The sequence below is a fragment of the Tachysurus vachellii genome, chromosome 1 (assembly GCF_030014155.1).
Source record: "Tachysurus vachellii isolate PV-2020 chromosome 1, HZAU_Pvac_v1, whole genome shotgun sequence".
NCBI classification, from domain to species: domain Eukaryota; kingdom Metazoa; phylum Chordata; class Actinopteri; order Siluriformes; family Bagridae; genus Tachysurus; species Tachysurus vachellii.
In genome coordinates, this window is record NC_083460.1 from 10,822,271 (window position 1) to 10,847,821 (window position 25,551).

At 35.7% G+C, this 25,551-nt stretch overlaps 1 protein-coding gene across 2 annotated transcripts in view; it reads left to right on the top strand.

Annotated features, from left to right (window-relative positions):
* The first annotated feature begins 6,116 nt into the window (after positions 1-6,116).
* The window catches only part of camsap2b (calmodulin regulated spectrin-associated protein family, member 2b), a 40,509-nt gene continuing 21,074 nt past the window's right edge, over positions 6,117-25,551 (top strand). For both annotated transcript variants that reach the window (XM_060871994.1, XM_060872003.1), the window contains exons 1-4: positions 6,117-6,676; positions 17,920-18,179; positions 23,959-24,120; positions 25,378-25,458. In XM_060871994.1, coding sequence (XP_060727977.1) covers positions 6,538-6,676; positions 17,920-18,179; positions 23,959-24,120; positions 25,378-25,458 — 642 coding nt within the window. In that variant the 5' untranslated portion in view covers positions 6,117-6,537. The remainder of the gene's footprint in view (positions 6,677-17,919; positions 18,180-23,958; positions 24,121-25,377; positions 25,459-25,551) is intronic.

A 25,551-nucleotide genomic window follows, 5' to 3' on the forward strand; every position in this document is an offset into this window, starting at 1 on the left:
AGGTGTGTAAATTGGTGAAGGCGACGTCCGATGATGTAGTATGCTCTGGCCCCATCCACATGTGGTGTGGCGATGTAGCTTACTGCAGGTTATGTGGTTATCTGCTGGATGTGCAGGTGGTGCTCCGAAAACAATGTGGGCTTAATAGATAATTGGAGCACTTTTGAGTGCAAGGCTGGCCTGTTAAGATGGGACTGTGTTCATCCCACTCTGGAAGGTGCTGCTCTTATTAGGAAAGCACATAGTTTACGAACAGGCTTAGTTAATCGGTGACAATCCAGAGCCAGGGCCAGGGAGCAGACAAGCAGGCTAATCCAACTGTCTGCTAGGTGCATTGAGTCATCACCCAGGGTTTACAATATAGAGACTGTGTCTGTTTCCCAAGCCAAACAAAAAACTATAAACACTCAGAAAATTTGTTTTAGTAACCTTATTAGCATAAAATTAAATCATACAATAGTGAATGCTCAGCCAGCACATCGGATCTGAAGCTAGGTCTGTTAAATATAAGATCTCTTGCATCTAAAGCTCTTATGGCTAATGAAATGATTACTGCTCAGAAGTTTAGTGTTCTGTGTTTAATAGAAACATGGGTCAAACGAAACGAGTTTGTCACATTAAACGAAGCTTGCCTGCCCTGTTGTAGTTATATACATCAGCCATGCCTAACAGGCAGGGGAGAAGGTGGTGCAGTTATTTATGATGATAAGCAATTAAGCTAGAAACTAGGCATATGTTCAACTCATTTGAAGTTCTTTATATAACATAACATATGTATCCACAAAAATACGTCTGCTGAGTCAGTTCCTCTAATTATTATTTACAGGCCTCCTGGACCATATTCTGAATTCCTCTGTGAATTTGCAGATTTCATTTCAAACCTAGTTGTTTATTTAGACAAAGCAGTCTAAACAGCAGATGTTTCCATATTAGATCCCATAGGAGTTAACCAGAATGTAATAGGACCCACTCATCATGGAGGTCACACTCTTGATCTCGTTCTAACCCTCAGATTAAATATAGAAAACATTGTCACAGTGCCTCAGTCAGAAACATCTCAGACCATTATCTCATTTTGTTTAAATTGCGCTTCAGACACAATATTTGCAATTTGCCACATCACTGTGTTAAATGTACATTTACATCTACTACTGCAGAGAGATTTACCAACAGTCTCCCAGAATTATCATCCATGATCGGATCGTCATGTGACCCCACAAAACTTGATCAGGTGACTGACAATTTAGAGTCAGTGTTTTGCTACACCCTAGATATTGTAGTATCAATCTATACTGTAGCATGTAGTATGGAAAGTAACTAAAGAGAAAAAACTAGCACCTTGTACAATAACAGCACACAAACTTTAAAACAATCAGCTAGGAAATTAGAACGTAAATGGCATCAAACTAAATTATCAGTTTTTCTATTAGCGTGGAAAGAAAGCCTTCATAGCTACAAAAAATCTCTTAGTGCTGCTATATTGGTGAATTTCTTTAGCCTAATTGAAGATAACAAAAATCATCCAGAATTTTTATTTAATACTGTAGCAAAATGAACTAGAAATAAAAAGAACTGTCAAAAAGCACACATCATCTGTTTGTAGCAGTAATGGCTTCATGAATTATTTTAATAGAAAAACTGATCATCAGGTAGAAAATTCAGACCATTATTTTAATACCAAACAATTTCATAGATAATGCTGTAGATAATATTTCTGTTTTTGATCAGACTGTTTTACTCCTCTTCGAGAGACTGACTTAATTTCACTGATTTCTTCTTCAAAATAATCAACCTACATACTGGATCCCTTACCAACATGTTTCTTTAAACAGATATTACCAGTAGCTACCCAACCCATTTTAAAAATAATAAACTCTTCCCATAGCACTGGCTATGTGCCGAAATATTTTAAGCTAGTGGTTATAAAACCTTTGATTAAAGAACCTGACCTTGACCCAAGCCAGCTGTCCAACTATAGGCCAATATCAAACCTTTCCTTTATCTCCAAGATCCTAGAAAAGGTTGTAGCTAAGCAGTTATGCTCATACCTATATAGGAATAACATTCCTGAAATGTACCAGTTAGAATTTAGGCCTCATCATAGCACAAAGACAGCACTGGTTTAAGATGTAAATTACCTGTTCCTGGCCTCTGATCAGGGTTGTGTCTCTTTGCTGGTGTTGCTTGACCTTAGTGCAGCTTTTGATACTGTACCATTGACCATGCTATTTTACTTTGAGAGGCTAGAACATGTTGTTGGTGTTAAACGTACAGCTTTCTCCTGGCTCATGTCTTATCTGATGGATCTCTATCAATTTGTAGATCTAAATGGTGACTACTCAAACTAAGGTAATGTTCGGTGTTCCACAAGGTTTTAGGCCCATTGCCTTTCTCTCTATATATGCTACCCCTTAGTGCAATTATTCATAAACATGGCGTAACCCACTCGTATAATTTAACTGATAGATCCAATAAATCTGTCATTAATTACTATACTTAGAATAAGTGTTTATTTGCACTTATATACATATTTTCTTTTTTTTTTCTTCTATCTAATGCATAACGTGTTTAGTCATGTTTAATATGTATATCTATATATGTGGGTATATTTTTTTTTTCGGGTGTGAATGTATTAGAGAAGTTGAGTCGAGTGTTGCTGACGTCACTTGTGCGCCAGTAGTGGTGAAAGATGCGCGCTGCATGTTTTTGGCGGCTGCTCAACTTTATCCATCCTCGCGAATCTCTGTCAAAATACATGTCTGAACTGTTTCATTGCATTAGGTTTTGCAACGTGTGTGTTCTATGAGCTGGGACTGTTTCATCGCGGTGTGATTGCGTTGGATTCGGGTCGATAAGGACGTGTTACTCTGGAATCTATTCGGATGGACTGCGTCCCCACAGGACTGTAACCACAGTTTTTTTGTTTTTTTTTTCTTTCTTCAACGTGTCCTCAACCGGGAACTTTGGTATTTATACACTTATCTATGGACTATTTGGGATATTTCTAGTTTCTTTTGTTGTTATTGGAATTGTTAAATATCTCTTATTGTTAAATGGGTAAATTGTGCTCCATTTTTAAAAATTTGTTTTTTTTTTTTTTTTTTTCTTTGTTAAAATTGAACAGAACAAGAAAGTTACACAAACCTGCAATACAGTTTAAAAGTGAAACAAAAGAAAATTAGTAAATACATTATTCATTTTGGTTAATTTTTGTGTTGGTGCTTTATTCAAGCAGTTATACTAAATGAGACTAGATTACATATAAGTGCAGACACACAATTCTGATATAATTCTTTTTGGTGTGAGACCCCGAACCCGGGACTCCAGACATCAATATAAATTGCTATTTTAAGTGTTTGGTGATCTCAGACCTAGTAGATATTTTCCTCCTTTTCTTTAATGTGAACCCAACATATGGGTTACAATGGTACTAGCTTCCACTGTTATGCTGATGACATGCAGCTATATGTTTCAGCTAAGTCAGATGTGAGTCACCAGCTTAATAAGATTGAAGACTGTGTGAAGGACATCAGAAAGTGGATGCTTACTAACTTCCTTCTGTACTCTAACTCTAACAAGGCAAAAGTGATTTGACTAGGACCACAGGCAGCCAGAAGTAAGCTTTCTGATTATAGAGTAACTCTGGATGATCTTTCTATTATATCATGTGCAGCAGTAAAAGACCTTGGTGTGATTATTAATACCAGTCTCTCATTTGAAGCTCACATAAATAATTTCACATGGGTAGCCTTCTTTCATCTCAGAAATATTGCTAAGATAAGAAATATGATGTCATTACATGATGAAAAAACTAGTTTATACATTTTTACCTCTAGTTTGGATTACTGTAATGATTTACTGTCTGTATGTTCCAGTAGGAGCACAAACAAGTTCCAATTAGTCCAGAAGGCAGCCTAACTAGAACCAGTCCTTACTAGAACCAGAAGATATTAACACATCACCCCCATCTTATCCTCATTGCATTGGCTCCCAGTCAGGTTTCGCATTGATTATAAAATACTATTACTAACCTTCAAAGTGCTTAATGGTCATGCGCCACAGTACCTGAGTGATCTTTTAGATTTTTATGATCATGCCTACTTCAATCAAAAGGTGCAGGCTATTTGATAGTACCTCAAGTACAAAAGGTTACAGAAGGGGACTGATCTTTTTCTTACAGAACCCCACAGTCCAGGCTAAAAACACAATTGTTTAGTCTATCTTTTTATGAATAGATGTTTGGATGCTGTCAGCTTACCACCCTTGCAAGTTGCTCAGGTTTGCAGACTGTGAAGTGGTGGGACGTTTTACATTCCAGGAAGCCCTCATGTCTGTGTCACCTTCTGGCTCTAGCCTTTTAGTTATGCTGTCATAGCTTTACGCATGTCCTTGTCTGAACAGTGTTCATCACCTGATTACAATCATGTCTAACAATTGTCATGTCCTCTCTCTCTCTCTCTCTCTCTCTCTCTCTCTCTCTCTCTCTGTCGACCTATATATGCCACTCCCGAGCGCCGATCTTCTCTTCTTATGGAGCTAATTCATCAATCCTGACGTTCTACACCTGGTTGGAGTCTCGTCGCCTGGTATCTTCATGGTCAGCCAGTGACTCATGGGATTGTTGTGGATAGAGCCTCCCTTAGGCTGTCATGCCGTGAATTCCATGGTGAATTTAGAGTTTGCACTGACCCATTAGTTCCTCAGGAGCTCTCTGTTGCAGTATTATAAACTGTTGGAGAAATGACATTATTTACATTTACATTATTTACTGTCCAGTGTCACCCAAATGAGGATGGGTTCCCTTCTGTGCCTGGTTCCCCTCAAGGTTTCTTCCTCATATCATCTCAGGAAGTTTTTCTTTTCTGCCGTCGCCTCCGGCTTGCTCATTAGGGATAGGGTTAGATACATAGTATTTTCAATTTTAAATTAATATTTTGAAATTCATTTTAAACTTTAAATGTATGTATTCATCTATTTATTTGTATTCTTATTTTTTCTTTTTCTTATTATTTATATTTATTTATTTTTTCTTTTTTTTACTTCTGTAAATCTGCTTTGAGAAATATAAATTGTTAAAAGCGCTATACAAATAAATTGAAATTGAAAAATTGTCTTTGAAATATTTAAATGAATTTCAGAATTTATATTTTTGATGCATCCTGATATAAGGGTATATACTTGAGCTGCCATTAATTTCACAACTTTCCAAAAATCCTAATGAGCCTTTTTATTATGGGTAATATATGTTTGATAGTTTTTAGATTAGGTTCGTTACCAATCCTTCTTCAAAGTGCCAAAATATAGGCTATAGTGTCTTTCAACCATGAGGTGATACTTTTCCATTGTCAGGTTGTAGTCGGTGCAGGTGTCTCACTACAGTGTAGGAAAAACACTGCATGCAAACTCTGACACCTCTACTACCAAGCTTTCTTTTGATAATGCTTTTGCAGATTGGATAATCTTGTTCTTTATTTAGCTGATCCTGTATCTGTGATCTCTCTCATTAGCAAAGCTTCAGATGTTGTGAGCATTTTGGTTTGCCTGTTATAGCGGTGGGTACAACACATCTAGTTTGTGTGCCATGCACTACACTCATAATGCTTAGAATTTGAGTACTGACATTTTACTTAGTTCTGATTTGCAGCACTGGTATAAAAATGACTGGGATTGCTTTTTTTAAATATGGCACAATCATAAAAGTTTAGATTTATAATAAACTGCCCAATGGACTTAGATAGCATTTCGGTAGTTAAATGGTAAATGCAATTGTATATACACATTAGAGCGAGGTCCAGTAATGCATGCATGCATATTATGTGTGTATTTTCTAACTTCCTTTGAGTGTCTTGAAATAAAAAGGCAGAAAATAATATGCCACGTCATAAAATCAAGAAAACTAGTATTAATCATGTATTAATTAAATGTGGGTGTGCTTAGATTCGAATGACTGAGTAGTGCTTAGATGGACAAACATGTACTGTAGTACTGAGGAAAGGAGGAAAAAGTTTGGTACTGAAAAGGATGAAAAACGTCACCAGACTGCATTTCTGTGTGGGACGCATGCGCAGGCAACTCCTACTTTTCCAGACTAGTGCGGCAGGCGAACCGCACAGACCGGGAGAGAGAGAGAGAGAGAGAGAGGACGCATTTGGGAGGGCACAGCCTTAAACTTATAGAATAGTGATATGCGCTAAAGTTAAATGCGGTAATGGTATTAAATGTCTTTAAGGCGCACTGACACTCAATGATGGCAGAATTTTGCGTGTCTCGCTGCGCTTGAGCCTCTGCCGCAGCCACAGGATAATGTCGGAAAAGGGCTGAAAACTACCGCAGATCTCTGCGTTTAGTCGCTGGATCGATTTCGGCCCACGATAGAGAAACGCCGGTATGGATTTGGAATGGTCCGATATTCAGAAGTCTGGATTGTAGAGCTCGAACAGCGCGCAGTTATTTTTGGTAGGCGATTTGCGCATTGACAGAAATGCCATCAGCCGGGTTTTTTCCATAGTTTCCGCTCTTATCCTTCTGGAAGTCGTGATGGAAGACGCAGGAGGCTCCAAGCAAAACAGGGGGACGTTCGTCGCCCCGACCATTAAATCGTTTGACCACTACGACTTTGCGAGGGCAAAAATAGCGAGCAGTTTGACGTGGCTTGTGGCCAAAGCCTTTGGTTCAGGTAGGTGTCACTTCGTAGTATTTCCACAAGTTTCTAGGCCTGCGTTGGATGTTAAACAAAATCGTTTTGATAAGCAATAACTGGTTAACTGCATTTTCTAAATAGTTTGTTACAAGTATTAATGTATGTTGATGTAAAACAGCATGATGGTGTTCAGAACGTGGCCTTGTCTTTAACACAGGGACTGTTATCCCAATTATCTGACAAACCAAACCTCTACTTTGGAAACGGTGTACAGGCTTAAACTAACCTTATTTGTGAGTTGTGTATATTCACCCCAACATTAGTGGGGACACAAATAAAACTGTCTGCAGAGCCACATTGTCACAAAAGTTTCATCATGTTCACCTGATTCGAACAATATTTAAAACAGTACTTATGATGTCATAACCTTTTTTATGAAGGTTATACAGGTCAAAAACAACAAATATACAATAGGTCTATTTTACTTTGCTTGATTGTAATTATTATACCCTTTTTTGATTGCAGTAAGAATTCTGGCAGGGCAAGTAAAAAACTGAACCAGCAGATTTCCTCCAGATCTGCTCCAGCAAAAAGAAAATAACACATTAAAAATCACACAACACAAGGAATGTGTGCAGACTTCACTTTACATACACACACTTTTTATATATATACATATATATATATATATATATATATATATATATATATATATATATATATATATATATACATATATATATATATAAAAATAATTGGTAACTCGCCACATCATAAAAACAGACAGCTTAGTATGTACTGTACTGTTGCTTGCTATTTGAACAATACATGTCTACGTCTGTCATTACCAAATATAAACTGCTGGCATATTTGCTTCACATCAATTCTGTCCAGTTTATTCTGTCCATGACCTTTACAGCATTTGGCAGATGCCCTTATCCAGAGCGACTTACATTATCTCATTTTCTTATACAGCTGAGTAATTGAGGGTTAAGGGCCTTGTTCAGGGGCCCAACAGTAGCAGTTTGGTGGACCTGGGATCGAACTCACAACAGTCAGTCTCAATTGTTCCGTCTCACTTGTGTCATCTTTCTGTGCCATATTTTTATTCTTCTGAGAGCACTAAAACTAATCTGGCTAAAAGCAACCTGATCAGGGTTATAACTTGATTAAACAGGCATCTCAATTCAACTGACATTCCTTTAAGGATATTAGCCACTTTAGTACTTTAGTAGACCAAAACATGGCTAGCTGGACTTATTGTCCATATTCAGTTCTGAATACTGATCAATAATGACACTCACTTCCCCAGTCAGTAGTTTCTTCTATCTACTGCAGAACATCTGGATCTGGTTGACTGAACCTGACCCTAAGCTCAACAATGTCTAGAATATAAAGAACTCTGAAAGGACAGGTGACAGGACAGACTCGCCTATATCAGTACTATCTGTATCCTATAATACAATCATTCACATCGCTTCTTCACACAGAGCTTTGGCGCTTCATACAACCGAATATAGCTGCAGCCTACGTTACAACTTACAAAAAATGCAAAGCCAATCATAAAGTGACGTAGGTTATAGAGGCGGGACATAAGAAAGGCAAAGCCAATCCTATTAGAGAAGTGAGTTACAGAGGCGGGACTCTGCGGAGATTTATTAACCGTTTGTGTGCCACAAATTGCGCCTTTTTTTTTTTTTTTTTTTTACAGAACGCGGTTGTGAATTTTTTTTCTCTCATTTAAACGATTCTTAGATTAACTAAATGTAAAATAAAATAATAAGCAAAAAAAAAAAGCAATACACCAGTATTAATACTGTATATAATTGAATTGTTTGGATGAATTACATTTACAGCATTTAGCAGACACTCTTATCCAGAGTGACTTACATTTTTTATTTCACTTTGTACACCTGAGCAATTGAGGGTTAAGGGCCTTGACCAGGGGCCCTGCTGTGGCAACTTGGTGGGCCTGGGATTCAAACCAATGACCTTCTGATCAGTATTTGAACATGTTAAACACTGCGCTACCACATCTTTTTTTTTTTTTTTTTTAATTATTATTCCTATGGACAATTCAGTGTTCCCTGGACATGTCCCAACAGTCCCTACCCAAATCGACCTCCCCCTTGATTCACATTCTCTTTTTTAAATTGACGGATGAACTGAACCTAAATCAGTATTATTCTCTGATGCTACTGATGCAACATGAGAAACCTGCATCACAGCAAAGGTTTTGTTCTACATGTTGACAGATGCAATCACAATTCCATTACTGGACTTGTTTACAGATACCTGACCATCAGAACCATATGTGCAGGACCTTACCTGCTGTTGTCAGAAAGTAACATTAAAATTTCTGTTGTCACCGGAGCTAATTTCTGTTGTCACTGGAGCTTGTGAACAATATCAGGTCCATAAAGATTTGGTTGGTTTGGAAGAACTCATCTCAACCCTCACCTCAACCACACTGAACACCTTTAGGATGAACTGGTCTACTGAAACGTATACACACCATGTGATATTGTGTCTTGTGGTGAAGCAGCCCAGAATGCTACAACACAGTGGTCTGGTGGAGTGTGCTAAAACAGGAAGGACTTTGGTCACTGTAGGTTGGAGTGAGATCATTTCAGGGGCTGCCTGTTTGTTCTATCAGACTCTTCACTGACAGAAGTAAAATTTAAGCATTTTTGAGTTTAGGTTTTTAGGCAGTGGCTTAAACACATGGTCATTTTAACATTAGTTTGGCTTGAAACACAAATATTAACTTGAGACTCATGAGATTTGATATACTGCAAATTTGATTGACATGATTTTTTTTGTGTGTTTCTGATGTTTTTGTTTTGTACTGAAATACAAATTTCCTAAACAGAACATATAAAGAAAATAAGTCAATAAGGAAACTGAAAAGTTGTATGATTTCTGTGGTCTTTTATTTTTGGTGATTCCTGTTAGAATGACCACATGAGCATAATTATGCTGCTTACTGTTGAGATGGACAAACACAGGAAGTGTAGACTTTATTTGAACCTTCGGTGTCTCCATACTTCTAAGAAACTAGTGTACTAGCCACATAAGCTGTATTTTGTATGTATTTTTCTTAATGCTATCCAATGGGTGTTTCCCCAATTTAGTATCAGTTTTACATTAGCAAGCTTGTCCATGGCTGAAACATGCGGCATAATATTTTTTTCCTGTAGAGATGCAGTGATGTGTTCAAGATTAGGGTAAGCATGCATGTGACTAAAGACAGAGCAACAGTTGACTGGTCTGAACAAAGTATGGACATGAATTCAAGACTACTGTCTGCTGACTCATGAAAAAGAGTTTTTCTGATTATATAATGGAGACAGAAAATTATGCTATTCTACTGTGCAATGCTATAACAAGGATGAAAATACGCAGCCTAGCCACCAACCTTAATAGCCACTTTACACTTATTACCTACCTTTTTACAAAACATTACAATATTAAATACATGCTGGTGTGTGTTTTATTTTTTAAATCATAGTAATTTATCTTATTCAGATTTCTCATGAGGAACAGATCCAAACTCTAGATGATGAGATTTATGAGTTTGGTTAGAAATGACAAGTTAGCGGTGTAAGTTATTGAGAGGTAAACTTTTGAAAGATGGTTATGGTTACTCTTGTGAAAAATAGTACATGATGAAGATGCTGCAATAAAAGTTCCAGAACACATACTGAGCCTTTATGATTCACAGTGCAAATATATATGACTAAAAAGCTTCAGGCTGACTCTTTTTGTACTTGCGGAAAGAGTGGTTTCCTGTCTCTCCTCTCCCTTGTCAGACACGCACAAAATGGAAACACTTTTAAGGAGCATGTTTTGGAAATTGCGTGTGTTTCTCTGTAGCTGGTGTTTTTTTTTGGGACAGTCTTTTTTTATAGTTTGGCAATAGGTGTTTTTCCTTCCTAAGGAATTATATGAAAAATCCACAGCATGATAGCTATTCAGCTTTTAGTGTAAGATATTTGTTAAATGGCATTTGCAAGTTCACATCCAAACACACATTTATCAGTTCAACTACTAGAATAAGTTTAACAAACATGGTTGGTGGATTGTCCTTAGACTTAGCAATACTACTTTTAATTTTTTTTCTTCATGCTGTAGGGCATGTAACATACACTCAAAAAATGATTTGTTGGATTTACATAAAAAAAGTAGTGTTAAGTGGTTCCACGCAAGTAGGTTGAGTAGTTGTTTATACAATTACCAATTGAGTAGTTTCTACAATTAAGTTGTGTGAACAAAAGAGTTTCAGGTAAAGTTGACAATTTTTTTGAGTAAAACCAAAATAATTCAGATTTGTCACAATTACACATTAGTTACATGTAAATTTTACTTCATAATTTTATGTTACATTTACGAACGTTCAACACGTAAGGTGAATGCATGATTTATAGATTTTATTTACTTCAAGTTGCCCACTTGTAGAGCTAATAGTTTAATAATCTCAAGCATATTTCCAAAAGACTTGCAATGTCTAGTACTAAAATGATTTTTTGCAAAAAGTTCTTCACATTCAAAATAACTTGGATTTGAGTGTTTGCACTGTCACTGATAGTCTGTTTCATCCAATTACAAAAAATTTTTCTGAATGACTTCAAACGTTTTGGTACCTAAGTTTTGGTGGATAATTTAGGTTGAAAGCATATTCAAGACCAGCAGCATTGCCACTGGAAAGAGTACACTTGGTACACTTGCTGAGCACCACGATGACACGATTATTCTAATGTCCATTGGGACATCTACAGTATGGCCTCTTCACAGTCATGTTTCAGTGAAAAGATCCAGTGACCAAATTTCTACTGCTCATTCATATGGAAATCTTGCAGAAAAAGTGACATCCAAATAGATATTTACAATCTACATTCACATTGGGTACAAGATAAACTGTGTAAAAGGATCAGTTAGATTACCTTACCAAAAATATTCCTTTACTACTTTGTGTGGATTTTTCATGAGGTACACACAGACTTTGGAAGACATAATCATGTTTGACATTAGTGCTGTCATTCTGTAAATAACAAATGAAAAAAACTAAAACACATGAATTTTATTTGAATTTATATGAACATGCAGATTCATTCCATGACTTGAAAGTATATGAGCAGTGAATGTATGTGAATGGGTAGTTCTATCATTGTTCATGTGATGCAGTCAAAACTGCTTTAAAAGCACTTATCTGCTGTGCACAAATACATACTATGTCACCAAAAGATGGTCACTTTTACAAACTTTACATTTCCACATTGGTTACCTTATTTAAAAAACAACAACAACAAAAAAAAAGAACAAAAAAATATCACCCATAAAAAAGCTCAGGAACACATGAAGCAGATACAGAAGTTGAATGAATGATGAGGGAATTTAAGATTTAAGATCAGGTGGTCATTATTGGGCTTGCTAATGTTTGGTGATCTTGTATCCTTAGGAGATAAGAGTATAAATGGCCCATGCCAATTATATACACTAATTGTTGCAGTGTGCCCTTTTACCCTGTACATTTTTACAGCTTGTTTCACTCCTCATTTTCAGATAGTGTTACATGGTGTAGTTCCATGTAGCATAATAACTAATATGTAAATAATAATATGCTCTGGACCATGCTGTTATACAAAATAATAATACATGCGTAGGGGTTTGTGATCAGTATGTTACGGAGTGTGTTATTCCACTTATAGCACAGCAATTTGCATTTTATTTAAAATATATATAAAAATTGGCAGTGTTAATAATTGTCTGTGGTTAATTTCATGTTACTTAACACATGGTTATCTTAAGATTTGTTTTGGGTAAAATAAAATATTAACTTAAGACTGAAGATACTGAAGATTTGATTATTGACATAATTTTTCAGTGTGTTTGGGATGTTTTTTTTTTTTGTACTGAAACATTTCACAAATTTCCTACACAGAACATTTAAAGAATACTGAAATGTTGTACCTTCTCTGTGGTCTTTTATTTTTGGTTATGTATCCTGTAAGAATGACCACTTGAGCTGCTGACCTTTGATGAGGACAAACACAGGAAGTGTAACCTTTATTGGTACTGACAGTGTCTCTATACTTCTAACTAAGAAGCTAGTGTACTAGCCACATAAGCGGTATATATTTGGCTTAATGCTATTCAGTGAGTGTTGGCCAGTTTAGCATCAGTTTTGCATTAGCGCTTTGGAAGTGGTTGAAAGATGCTGCATAACATATTTTTTTCTGCAGACAAAAAACAGTGATGAATGTTTGTTACATGAATGTGGGCTTAGGGATGTGTTTAAGATTAGGCCAAGTATGTGTGTGAACTCAAAACAAAGTAACAGTTGAGTGGTCTACTTAAAGCATGGACATGGATTCAAGACTACTGTCTGCTGGCTGTTGGAACGGACTTTCTGATTATATAATGGAGACAGAAAACTAAGAACTGCCACTGACAAGCAAAGCAGTGTGTAACCCGCTACTGAAACGAAGGGACAATCACTTTTTACACAGGTGGATTAGATGCTAATAAATACATAAAAATGTTTAACACGTTGTGTTTTTTGTTCTCTCAGAGTGCCTTTTATCCATTATTAGGCTTTGGTTATCTAATGTTATTCAGAAATATGTGTAAATTACTTACAGTGAATGCAACATTATCACTCCATCAAATGATGTGGTTGAGCTGTTACTTATGTTAATGCCAGAGAGCTTAAAGATGTGACAGCAATTATATGCATTAAAAAGTGCAAGTATACAGAATTATAACAAGTAAAAAGTCTTAATGATAGAAAGTCCTCATTTTGGTTGGCAATTGGGCAGCACAGCAGGCAACACTGAGGAGTTGGTGCATAAAAAAGAATTATCAGCATTGGTGGAACTGCTGATTTTTGTACAATGGCCACAGTACAAACACTGGTTTATTGCAAAGCAAGATAGAAGAAAGAAAGAAAGAAAGAATGAAAGAAAGAAAGAAAGAAAGAAAGAAAAGGAAACAATTAATTTATTTAACCACCAAGAGAGCATCCCAAACAGCAAGCCTAAAGACAGTGTAAACAACGTCTCCGAAAAAGGCAATACTTATGAGAAAAGACATTGCTGATGCTCTTATAGTTGTAAATAAGTTGGAAATTAGACTTTCCAAGTTGCAAATATTTTTCCAACACCAAGGTTCTTCCATCTTGAAAGGAAGGGACAATCACTTTTTACACACACAAAAAAATAAAGAATGCACTGGTCAACTCAGGAATGACAAAAAGCACAGATGATCATGGAAACCAACTGTGGTTGTTGACCATTTACTGTTGAATCAAAACACCTTTATAATAGTTAACCACATCAAGAACACCCTCCGGGAGGTAAGCACATCTTTGTCAAAGTCAACAATGAAGATGAAGCAACAATGAACATTTGGCATATGCCCTTCTCCAGGCAACTTACATTTATCTCATTTACACAGCTGAGCAATTGAGTGTTAAGAGCCTTGCTTCAAACTCACAACCTTCCAACCAGTAGACCAACAGCTTAACCATTGAGCTACCACTTACTATTTTCATACCCATTAATTCATATCAACACATTACTCTATTTTCATATGCTTTCATAAGCTATTTTCATACGCATTTTCTTTAATATTTCATGTTTCAAACCTTTAAACCTTCAAGCTCAGTGGCACTTACAGAAAATGTCACTTTACTACAAATGCCACTTATTTCCACAGGGGTGGGAAAAATAATCCATTGTTATAAGGGTTAATAATACCAGATGTTGTGGTTATCATTTATTTATTTTTTTTGTTGCTATATGCATCTGGTTGCATAAAACAAGATGTGCTCAGCAGTAGTTACTTTAGGACTCTGGTAAAATGGGCGATTTGACAGAAATCCCAAGGGGACAGATCGTGGAAGCCTTTTTAGCAGGAACATCTGTAACCTTTACAGGCCCAACTCTTTGGTGTTTCAAGAGCAACAGTCTCCATGATTATGACTGCATATACAAAGCATGGCAGGACTTCCTCAGTTGAAAATCAAAAGTTGGTGATAAAAATTGAACTCTAGGTAGGATTGTGTCCAAACAACAAAGAACTACTGCAGCAAAAGTGGCAGCAGAACTTAATATCAGCTTTAAAGGCACTGTTTCCACAAAAAAAAAAAAAAAACATTTACAATCCAACATCAAAGGAAGAGTTGCAATTGCTTAACCATTAACCAACCTGGAGAGCTGAAGACTATGAGAAGCAGATTCCCAGCTCCAACCACTCTGAAGCGACTCAAAGGTATTCTGCTAGAGGGATGCTGCAAAATTCCCCTAGATATTCAAAAGTTGTAGGTCAATGTCAATTTTATTTCTATAGCACAACTACACACAACACCAGTTGACCAGTGTGCTTTACATCAATGCAAAAAACAATAAAATATCAATAATTGATAAAATACATAAAGGAACACAAGTACACAATACACTCTCTCTCACTCTCACTCACTCACTCATTTTCTACCGGTTATCCGAGTACACAATACAGTACAATAAAATTTCATCCTGGACCATATGCTGATTCAAAAAGGTATGTTTTTAACCTAACTTTAAAAACCGATATGGAAGGAGAAAATCTAATGCTAACAGGCAACGCATTCTACAGTCTGGGAGCAGCTACCTACAGTCTGGGAGCAGCACGATCACCCCTACTTTTCAGCTTTGATTTTGGAATTGCTAGCAGTCTCTGATTAGACGACCACAGAGGCACAACTGGACGATGTTCTGTCAGTAAATCGGCAAGATAAGGAGGGGCCAAACCGTTTAAAGATTTAAATACTAATAGAAGAATTTTAAAATTAACACTATCGTATGTATGAATCCATTCCAAGAATGTACGAAGCTATTTTAAATGCAAATGGTGGTCCAGCGCCTTATTAATAAAGAGATACATATTTCATCCGTATAAACATTTTGTTCGACCCCTGTATTCTTTTTTTTTAATGTTAACTGTTTTAATGTTAATTTTATTTTGTACTTTAGTTTTCTAAACATTTTGTATGGCATGGACAATCAGGTGGAAAGCATGATATTATATAGTTTCATGCTGTCATAATAGTATATATGTATATAGTATACTTAATTGTGCTTGTGTTCTAATTGACTAGCAACATACTGTACGTGAAAGGTATAATCCATCCTATGTGGTCTATTACCAACCATGTGCTTTTTTTGTCCTGTAGTGACATATGTAACCTGAGTAACCCAGGCCACCAGTAAAAGTAAGAAAAACCAAAACCATGAGTTAGGAAAAATGTGGAGAAAAGGAATGGCCTAATGGCATCACTGAACTCTATTAGTTCCCACCAACCTGCCGCTCTGACAGGAGAACGAAAGAGACCTCTGTGTAAATGGCGATTTATTAGAGAAAATTGACGAAATACACGTTAAAGACTGGATTTTAGAGCGGATGTGTTGACTAGAAACAGCTGTAACTGGAGTGAGATGATGCTAAGGTGGAGATATAAAAGATGAAGACCAGTGCTAGCTCTCGGAGCATCGTGAATTAACTTTCTTACTTGACTAGTCTTTAGATTATTCCCTTGGCTGGGTTTATTTTGTTTGTTCTTCCATGAAAATATCATCTAAAGTTTCCTAATTTGTGCTGAGGATACAGTACAACTTTACAGTAAACGCAACCTCAATGTGAACAAACGGTGAGCCGCTCACGGATCAATCTTGCTGATTGAACTGTTTAAAATCAACAAACTGGTAGGAAAGTTCTATTTTTTCATTTTGGACAAACAGGATTCAAACTTATTAAAACATGCATATTCCTTTCTAATTTGCAACGAAGAGACATTAATTTTGCACTTGAACTGGTATAAAGGAATCAGCAGTGAACTGTGTCTTTTAATTCATGAACTGAGTTCATTTAATTCCCAATAATTGAATTTTTGGTTTGAATCTCTGAATCGATTTCTTGAGTTTTGATTCTGATTCAGTCTTCTGAACTGAACATTGAGTGTTATAAATAAGAGTTCATTCAGTGTTAAAAGTTGGTTAAATTACAAACTGCACATTTTGTATACAGTACTTAAGCTATACTGAACGAATTGCACCTTCCAATATTCGGGTATTTGAAATGGTATAGTGAAGTGGTATATTTTGTTTGTATGAAGTGTAATGTGAACGACTCTCTAATTGAATGGAAGCTGTCAAACTGTGTAATTTATATACCTGAAACAACAAAATGAAGGGTTATAACACATATATTCATTGATTGACATTAAGTAATTGTCCAGCCTGTGATTTACGTACTGAAACAAGAGAAAAGAGACATTATCATTATAAATACAACAATCACATTTAAATTAGAAAAGGTTGTCAGCATCGATTATTCACTCACCTGCTGTGTTGTCATTCCCTCTCCAGTAGTCGTTACTACCTTCTGAGAACTCTGCCCATACGAAGCGTTGTAAGAGTTTGGCTCACAAAACACGATATGTGCTACACACAGCTATCATGAAACATTTTTTTAGTTCTATCATTTGCCACTGCCACCTATTTCACCTATTAGTTGTAACAGTGGTCATTATTAGACACTGTGTCTGTCTGAACTTTCTTGTCGGCTATCTTTGTTTATAATGGTACTCTATCAGCCATGGGTGACAGTGGCAAATCAAATTATGCTTCCTACTGTATAACCACCAAACCATTAACCCTTTACTGTCTAACACTAGGGAATGTCACTGTATTGTGGAGGAACTTTGCAATTTTGGTTATGTAGTATAAACTGTGCTGTAATCTATAATGACTTACACAATTATTATTATAGTTACCAAAATAGGGTTTTTACTATTAAATGAAAGACTATGATGCTAATCTCACTGTATTGTTATTGCTGTTGCTATCTCACTGTATCATGGGTTTGCAATCCTTCCAGGAGATTTTTCAAACATAATTTATGGAATATTTTAAAAATAATTGAAATGATTTGAAAAAAAAAAATTAATTCTCCTTTAATTTAGATTTTTAATCCATCACATTTTACCAATTCAAAAGTGCTTAAAAATAATCACTAGTAGACTAGACATGCCCAGCTACTGGTATTTTGTCACTGCCATTGTATCAAACTAAAAAAATAGAAAGTAGAATTTAGAAAGTAGAATTTAGAATTCTTATCTGTGCTCTTACCTTATGTAACCTGTTTTCTTTAAACAACAAAATTTCAATTTGCTGTTCCATCTAAAAATCTGAATGTATATCTGTCTCTGACCTGTTTATATTCTTTTTTCTGTTTGTGCATAGATTGCATTCCAGTTGAGCTTGAGAAGCCATTCTATAAGGACCAGTATGACCAGGAGCACTTGAAACCTCCAGTGGTATCGCTACTTCTGTCAGCCGAACTCTACTGTAGGGCTGGCAGCCTTATTCTACGTAGCGATGCTGCTAGACCCCTACTGGGTCATAACGGTGTCATCCAGGCCCTGGCTCAGAAAGGCCTATATGTAACTGACCAGGAAAGACTCGTCACTGAGAGAGACCTTTGCAAAACACCAATCCAGATGGTGAGATCTCTTTTCTTTTCTTAGAAATGATGAGAAATCAAGCAGCTTCAGCTCAAAAACTTCAGAAAAATGTATATCCGATAAGCAAATGCAATTTATACATGCATTTAAATATATATCAACAAATGCACCAATAAATATATAAATGGAACATATGAATAACAAAAACCCTTCCAGCAGACAATACATGAATAAATGTCAATGAGATTCAGTTCTTTAACCCAGATGGGAAAATACAAGTTTATTGGAGGGTGATGATAAAGACGTAGATGAGAAGATGGTAATAGAGGATGTCCGTTTAGTGCCAAGATTCCAGAACACTGGTACAGATGACAGTTCAAAAAGAAAAAGAAAAAAAAAGTGATATTCCACTGCAACAAAATCCAGAAGTACACACAATAGGCCACTGCGTAATGAGCATGCCACACACTCAAACACTCCACAGGCTACTTTAACTACTAAATCCCTTTTTATGAACAAGGGAGTCCAAGGAATCATCTTCTCTGCACTGTTTTGCATTTGTCAGTGTCAGCTAGAAAAACAACTACATTATTCACTGGCTCTATTTTTTTTTCTTAACCATTGCTGGACCTCTATCGTAATTTTTTTTTGTTTGGCTTGAGCTTGTCTCACATTATCCTTGACAATAGTTAAAAGCGCTCTCAGTTTATCTAAAATTGGATAGGCAGGGTGGTTAGGGTCTGGGGGTCTCTGGAAAGCCCGCTCCATGGGGCCCCTTAAGTTTCCATCCGAGTGCAACTTCAGCTTGACTAAAACCAATGCTCTCATGGATAGGCTGAATTTATGGCATACCTGAATTCAGGGATCCATTTGTTCCAGAATCCGTGATGGGTTCATACATAAGAAGCAATAATTGTCTTCAGATTCCTGTTAACTTGTTCACTGAGGTTAGTCTAGGGATGATGAGAAATGGTTAACTTTTGTATATATAAATAATATATACAGTGGTGTGGAAGAGTGTTTGCTCCTCCCAGATTTTTTTTGGTATACATACTTTTGTCTATATAAATGTTTTGTTTACTTGTGTTATCTTTGACTAATATTTAAATTTGTTTGATGATCTGAAACATTTATTTATACTTAAAATTTTTTTTATATAATATAATAAAGCATAATATAATGTATCATATTAGATGCAAATTATTAGAACATTGTTACAGAGCATATTGAAGAAGACTTGCCTCATTTAGACCTCAGATATTTAGTTTGGTTTCTTAATTGCTGTTGTGAGGGATATAAAAAGGTCTCAAAAAATGTATAATCAGCCTGTCATATGCAAGTGGAATCATATGCAAGTGGAAAACATTTAAAACAACTGCAAACATGGCCAAGTCAGGCCATCCAAATTCACCCAAATAGCAAGACTGCAAGATGCTTAAAGAAGTCTTCAAAGACCTACTGCAAGCTCTTGCTACAGTTGATGTCAAACTGCATGAATTTACAATCAGAAAGAGACAGAGGCAGATGGCTACAAGGAATGTCTCATTGAGGTTATTTTAGCCTCAAGGGGGAAATACTATATATTAGGGTGTCCTAACTTTTTTCAAAATTAGTTAAATACTCATTTTGTTGTTTAATAAATAAAAAGTTATTTTTGTTGTTGATGTTGTTTACAAGCAGTTATATCACTTTCTTCTACTGTTAAAAATGAAAACAAGATCAGAAATTGGCACGTGAGTGAGAGCCTACGTGTGTGTGCCTGCGTGTGTGTCGGCTGTCGGATTAAGGGCAGAGTAAAGCCGGTCAATTTATTATTATTGTAAGAAATATATTCATTAAAAAGTCCAAATAATTTAGTCTGCCTGTTCACAGACACATAGACTTTCAAAAAGACATATGTGTATGTGTATCCATATTCCATACTTAAATTTTGTGGCAGTGTATGCAGTTTGTTTGCACAAGAAGCATGGTGTAGGCAGATGACTTGATTTTCTCAGTTACACACTTTATTTTAATTTAGTTACACACAATTAATTAAAAGATCATTTTTACAATTTGCAGAGAGAAGCTGAACTGTACTCCATTGGCTTCATGATCTCATTATGGCATAGGTTATGCTATACTGTATGTGTACAGAACATACACGTTCATGTGTGGCTCTTTGACTAGAGAAACATGTATGTGAGCCTCTTACTGCAATATGATTGCAGTTTGGGTCTGAAAGCGAGAGCAGATTCACAGAAGACACAATCTCCACTTTCTTTTCTAAATATTCCTGTTGGCACCTAAAGAGCTTCAAGATAGATGGGAGAATGAGGCGACCAATTTATGTTTTAACTTTTGCGCCTCTACTCATCTGCTTTATTTAGTAGCGTATCCCCCATCTGATTTTCACTAATTGCTGGACATCAGAACAAAGGGTGTGTGTTTTTATGTACACAAAAAGAAAAAGAAATGCTTCTTTCTTTAAAAGAAGAAAGAAAATATATGAATAGCAAAATAAAATTAGCACAATGATAACAATGGAGTGTTGGGTCTATTCAGTGTTAGTTTGAATAGTGTGTTTTCAAAAGACTTGACTGCTTGTTAAAATGCAGCTGTGATGGAATCAGTATTGGTAAGGTCAGTTTCCATTGAATAATCTTTAAAATCAGACTATTGCATCTAAATGTGCTAAACATGGTTTGTTTAGCTTTGTTATTGTTGCCTGGAGAAAACCACTTTTACCCCTACAAAGTGCATTATTTTACTACATGACCTGGTGTGTGTTATTCCACTTATACCACAGTCGTTGTACAAAATATTACTCTGTTATAGTAATAGTTCATAGTTCTCTCATCAGTTCTTTCACTATCTCTCTCCCTCTCGGTCTCGCACTTTCTCTCTCAAAAATTCATTCATTATTACGATTCTGTTGCTTATTTTACAGCTTGAACTACTTTCTGACCGGCTTGTCAGATTAAAATAATGTGGTACAAATTCCCATTAATGCATGTCTAACATATTATATTTTGACGTCATGATTATTGCATAAACCTTTGTCACGCATAATTCTTTAATGACTTATTTAACAGTATCACAATACTGTAAAAATAAATTAGGCTCATTTATTGGGCATCTGTTTAACTGTATAAAATCTTCACAACACCTAAAAACACATTAAGGTTAGGATGGTTAAGGTTATTTTCCAATTAAAACATTTAGGTCAAATAATTTAATTTGTTTAGTAGTCATGAAATATGAAGTTTGTGATTGTATCATAATTAACTTTTGTAGTAATATTTCTAAACCCTCAAGTCTGTTTTGCTTAAAAGCAGTATTATCATTATCAATAAAACCTGAATGTAAACTTACAGGTAATCAATTTATTTATTTAATTTTATTTTCTTTCATTTTTGAAAATACATCTCTTTTTAAGTTATTTTGAAGCATAAACCTTATAAGGTATTCCTGTCAGTGGTGAGTGCTTCAGTAATGTGAGCTGTGAGATGTATGGATTTTATGGAGGATTTGATGTGAATGTCTTTGGTTTTATTGTTTTTATGTGGTTTGGATGTCCTCACAAAGGCACTGGGAATATTAGAGAATGTAAGAACATTGTTGGTTGCTTGCTAAACTAAAAAAGATAAACGGCATCCTTTGTTCGGTTTGCCTTTGATATAGGAGCATGTGCTGGAACTGCATAGTTATATGTAAAATAAAATTGTGTTATGGATTTGTGTGTATGTCTGTGCTATTTTTCACAGTTTCCAGGTACTAACAAACTATAACCAGGGCTCCCAACCTAGCAGCCAAGGGTCTGCTTGTTGAACGTATTTGTCTTCATATGTTTCATTGTGTAAACATACTGAAGTGTTACTAGGAGTCATTTAAATGAATACAATACATGCTACTGCAATCTATTTTGCTATCGTGACTCACTGCAAAATAGAGCAGCTTTAAATGTTGCTGTACAGTATATGAAATCACTGCACAATACAGCAAGATGTACCACATTTACATTTTCTGGATGCACATTAGATTCACAGTGAGTGGGTTAAAATGAAACTATCTGCATACGAAAGCTAGCAATTTGAAGGGTTAAACTAAATATTTATTTTTCACCTATATTTACTATATACTATAATATATAGTATGTGTGTGTTGTATATATGTGTATATATATATATATATATATATACATATATATATATATATATATATATATATATATATACATATATATATATGTGTATATATATATATATATATATATATATATATATATATATATATATATATATATATATAAATAACACAATATTACAGTAAATATAGGTAAATTATATTTATATACATATTATATATAATATACTAAAATTAGTATATTATAATATACTTCTGTTATTCTGTTATACTTATTAATATAATTCTTATAGATTGACTCTCACATTGAAGTTTATACTTGTTATATGGAATGACTCATGATATTCCTGGTTGAGTTGTCAGCTTCTCTTGTGTGTGGAGGGGGAGAGTTCATTTCTAGTTCAGAAATATTTAGCAAAGCCCCTTGCACAACAGTATTGCAGACTGCATTGTTAAATATATAAAGAACATATATAAATATTTAGCTTTAGTAACCAGTATAAAGATCACAACTTCAGCTTGCTTTTAAAAAAATATGTGCATCATTCAAATTTGTACAAAACATATTGTTGTCTTGAATCTTCCTCTTGCACCGGTACTTAACGCACATGAATCTCGTAGCTCAGTTTTAACGTCATGTCCTGTTTCTTCTCCTTATGCTGCCAGTGGTTGTTGCCCTAATGTGTCACGGTTCTCAGTTCACTTTCTAATTTGTGTATATACAATATAAACTCTTGTGTGTCTAAAGTTCATGTGAGGTATTTGTTCAGTTTAGTACTGTCACTGTTAAAATACCAACCATAGGTTCATTGTTTTGATTCCCTGGTTTTGACATTAAGATTTTGCTTAATGTTTTGGATTGTTTGCTCATTTTGTTTTGTATCGTAAGTAAAGATTCTCAACCTGCGTTTGCTTCTGCTCCTTTGAGTTTCTTGTGACAGAATACTTCACAACATCATGGATGAAGCTGAGTGGAGTTACACTGGGATGGCTGCACATGCACCCAGTTCTGTCCACTTCCATCTGTGGTTGGACATTAAACTCCTGTCTTACATCAATGGGTCTGGAGAAGTTGGGTTAAATCACTGAGTGAGATATTACTTAGTATAGGCAGTCGATATGGGACTCTTACATTTGTTGGGAAGGCATCTGTTTTTGGCAGTGGTCAAACATAAATCTGTAACTATAAACAATACTTAATACTGTAAGTGGGCTCAACAATATGTGGTCTCAGCAGCCACTTCTCTGCATTCAGTTTCATTAGAGTGGTCTGGGCTGGCAGCAGGCAGTGCTGACTTGACTTGTCCTGTATTTTATTGAATTCAATCTATCCTACGTTGTGATGTTCAATCACCCAGTGAACTACAACATTTTTCTTGTCAAAGTGTCAGTCATATGAGCAATTGTAAACTAGGACATTTGTATTAGGGGGCTGAGCAGGTGTGTTTTCTGCCTATTTATGTTCCTGCTACAACACAATAAGTGAGCTTAACATTTGCTTTTTGTAATTGACTATTAGAAATGTAAATTTTAAGTTGATTATTGATAAATTGATGACTACATTTATACTGTTGTTTAACTAAAACAGACATTGTGGAAACTATTCTAACCTGTACTGGTGCTGTGCTGAATTTGTAAAGACAACTATGTAGATTGTGTGTGAGAATTTTTTTCCCACGTACCGTTCTTACAGAGCTCCCACCTGGCGATGATCGATACTCTGATGATGGCATACACAGTGGAGATGATCAGTGTTGAGAGAGTGCTGACCTGTGTACAGAAATACTCACCTTTCTTTCCAGAGGAAGACTTCCCTTATGATGTTGAAGAAGCTGTGACCACCTGGATTAACAAGGTTAGATCCTCGACCAACCATTTGTTTAAATCATTTTTAAAAGAGATTTTTTTTTTTTGCTTAGAATCTGGTATTATTATGGTTATTAAAAATGAGTGAATAAATATTTTATTTTGTAACTGAAAGAGCATTGGTGAGGTATTGTTCAGTTGTGCTAAGGACAGAACAGTGCTGAACATTCACTCCAACCTTGGCAAACCATTACTTTATGGACCTTGTTTCTGCACAGGGGTATTATTTGTTCCTCTTAGTTTCTGTAAAGGAAAAGCTTTATTCTTTCATCTTTGTGGCAGCAGCTTATGTAAAACCCACATATGGGTTTGATAGTCAGGTGTTCACAAACTTCTGGCCATGTAGAGCTCCAGTGGTTCTAAAGAGAGAAAAGGAGGTGGTAATTCTAATTTAGAGTAGCTGCCCCTGGAAGATTTTTTTATAAACTGTGACTTGTACTTTTTGATTGTGCTCTTATACAAGATAGAATGAAGAACATTCAGATCAAGAATTTTGTTGGTCTTTAATGTCAACCAGTCCGAGAATCCAAAGAAGGTTGATGGGCAACAGTGGAAGTGAAGTTTTTTCTCTCTAATTTTATAATAATTGCCCCTTAATTTTGTAGATGTAGATGCTTGCTTAAATACAAGAATTAAAATGGCTAATGTTTTTCCAGTATGTCCCACCTACAGTGCAGTTTTTATTGTTTGCACTACAGCATCATTGTTATCTCTCCATGTACTGTAGGTCTTGGGAATTGTGTGGATAAAATGCTTCATCTAGAAAGACTATGAGCATTCTGATACATGAATTAATGGACCAAACTGCTGCTGATCCATCATTTTAGCTTTCATTTAATGAATTTTGAGCACAAGTGTCCTATCTACAGTATACCCCCTTTAAATTTTTACTATGGCATAGTGAATTCTGTCATAACGAGCACTGTGATGTACATGGACATGTCAAGGGATGTGGGTTGCCTAGCATTATCCCATCCTCCTTGGGTAACAACAGGTGGCCATGGATAATTTAGAGTACATCAGCCAGGTCTGTAAGCTAACAGAGAGAGACTTAAAGCCAATTTCAGAGGATGTCCAAGTTGGACAAAGGACATTTTTAGATGGTCAGTACTGAGTCCCTGGACACTGAAAATCACCTTGATAGCTCCAACTGTAGACATGAACAGATAAGTGAATAACTAGTGTAGATGTGGTCTAAATATTTCAGAGTCAGAGGTCTCAGGTATACCTGTGCATTTTATTGCAGGTTAATGAATACTTGAGAGAAACCATGGCTTATGATCAAAGAGTAGGAAACCACATGCAGGCCAAACCCTCAGGCCAAAAGGTGAGTTTTATTTAATATATTTAATTTTCATCTAACGGTTATAACTGGGACTAACAAAGAGACTTAGAATTTACGAATGGGGCACATACATGT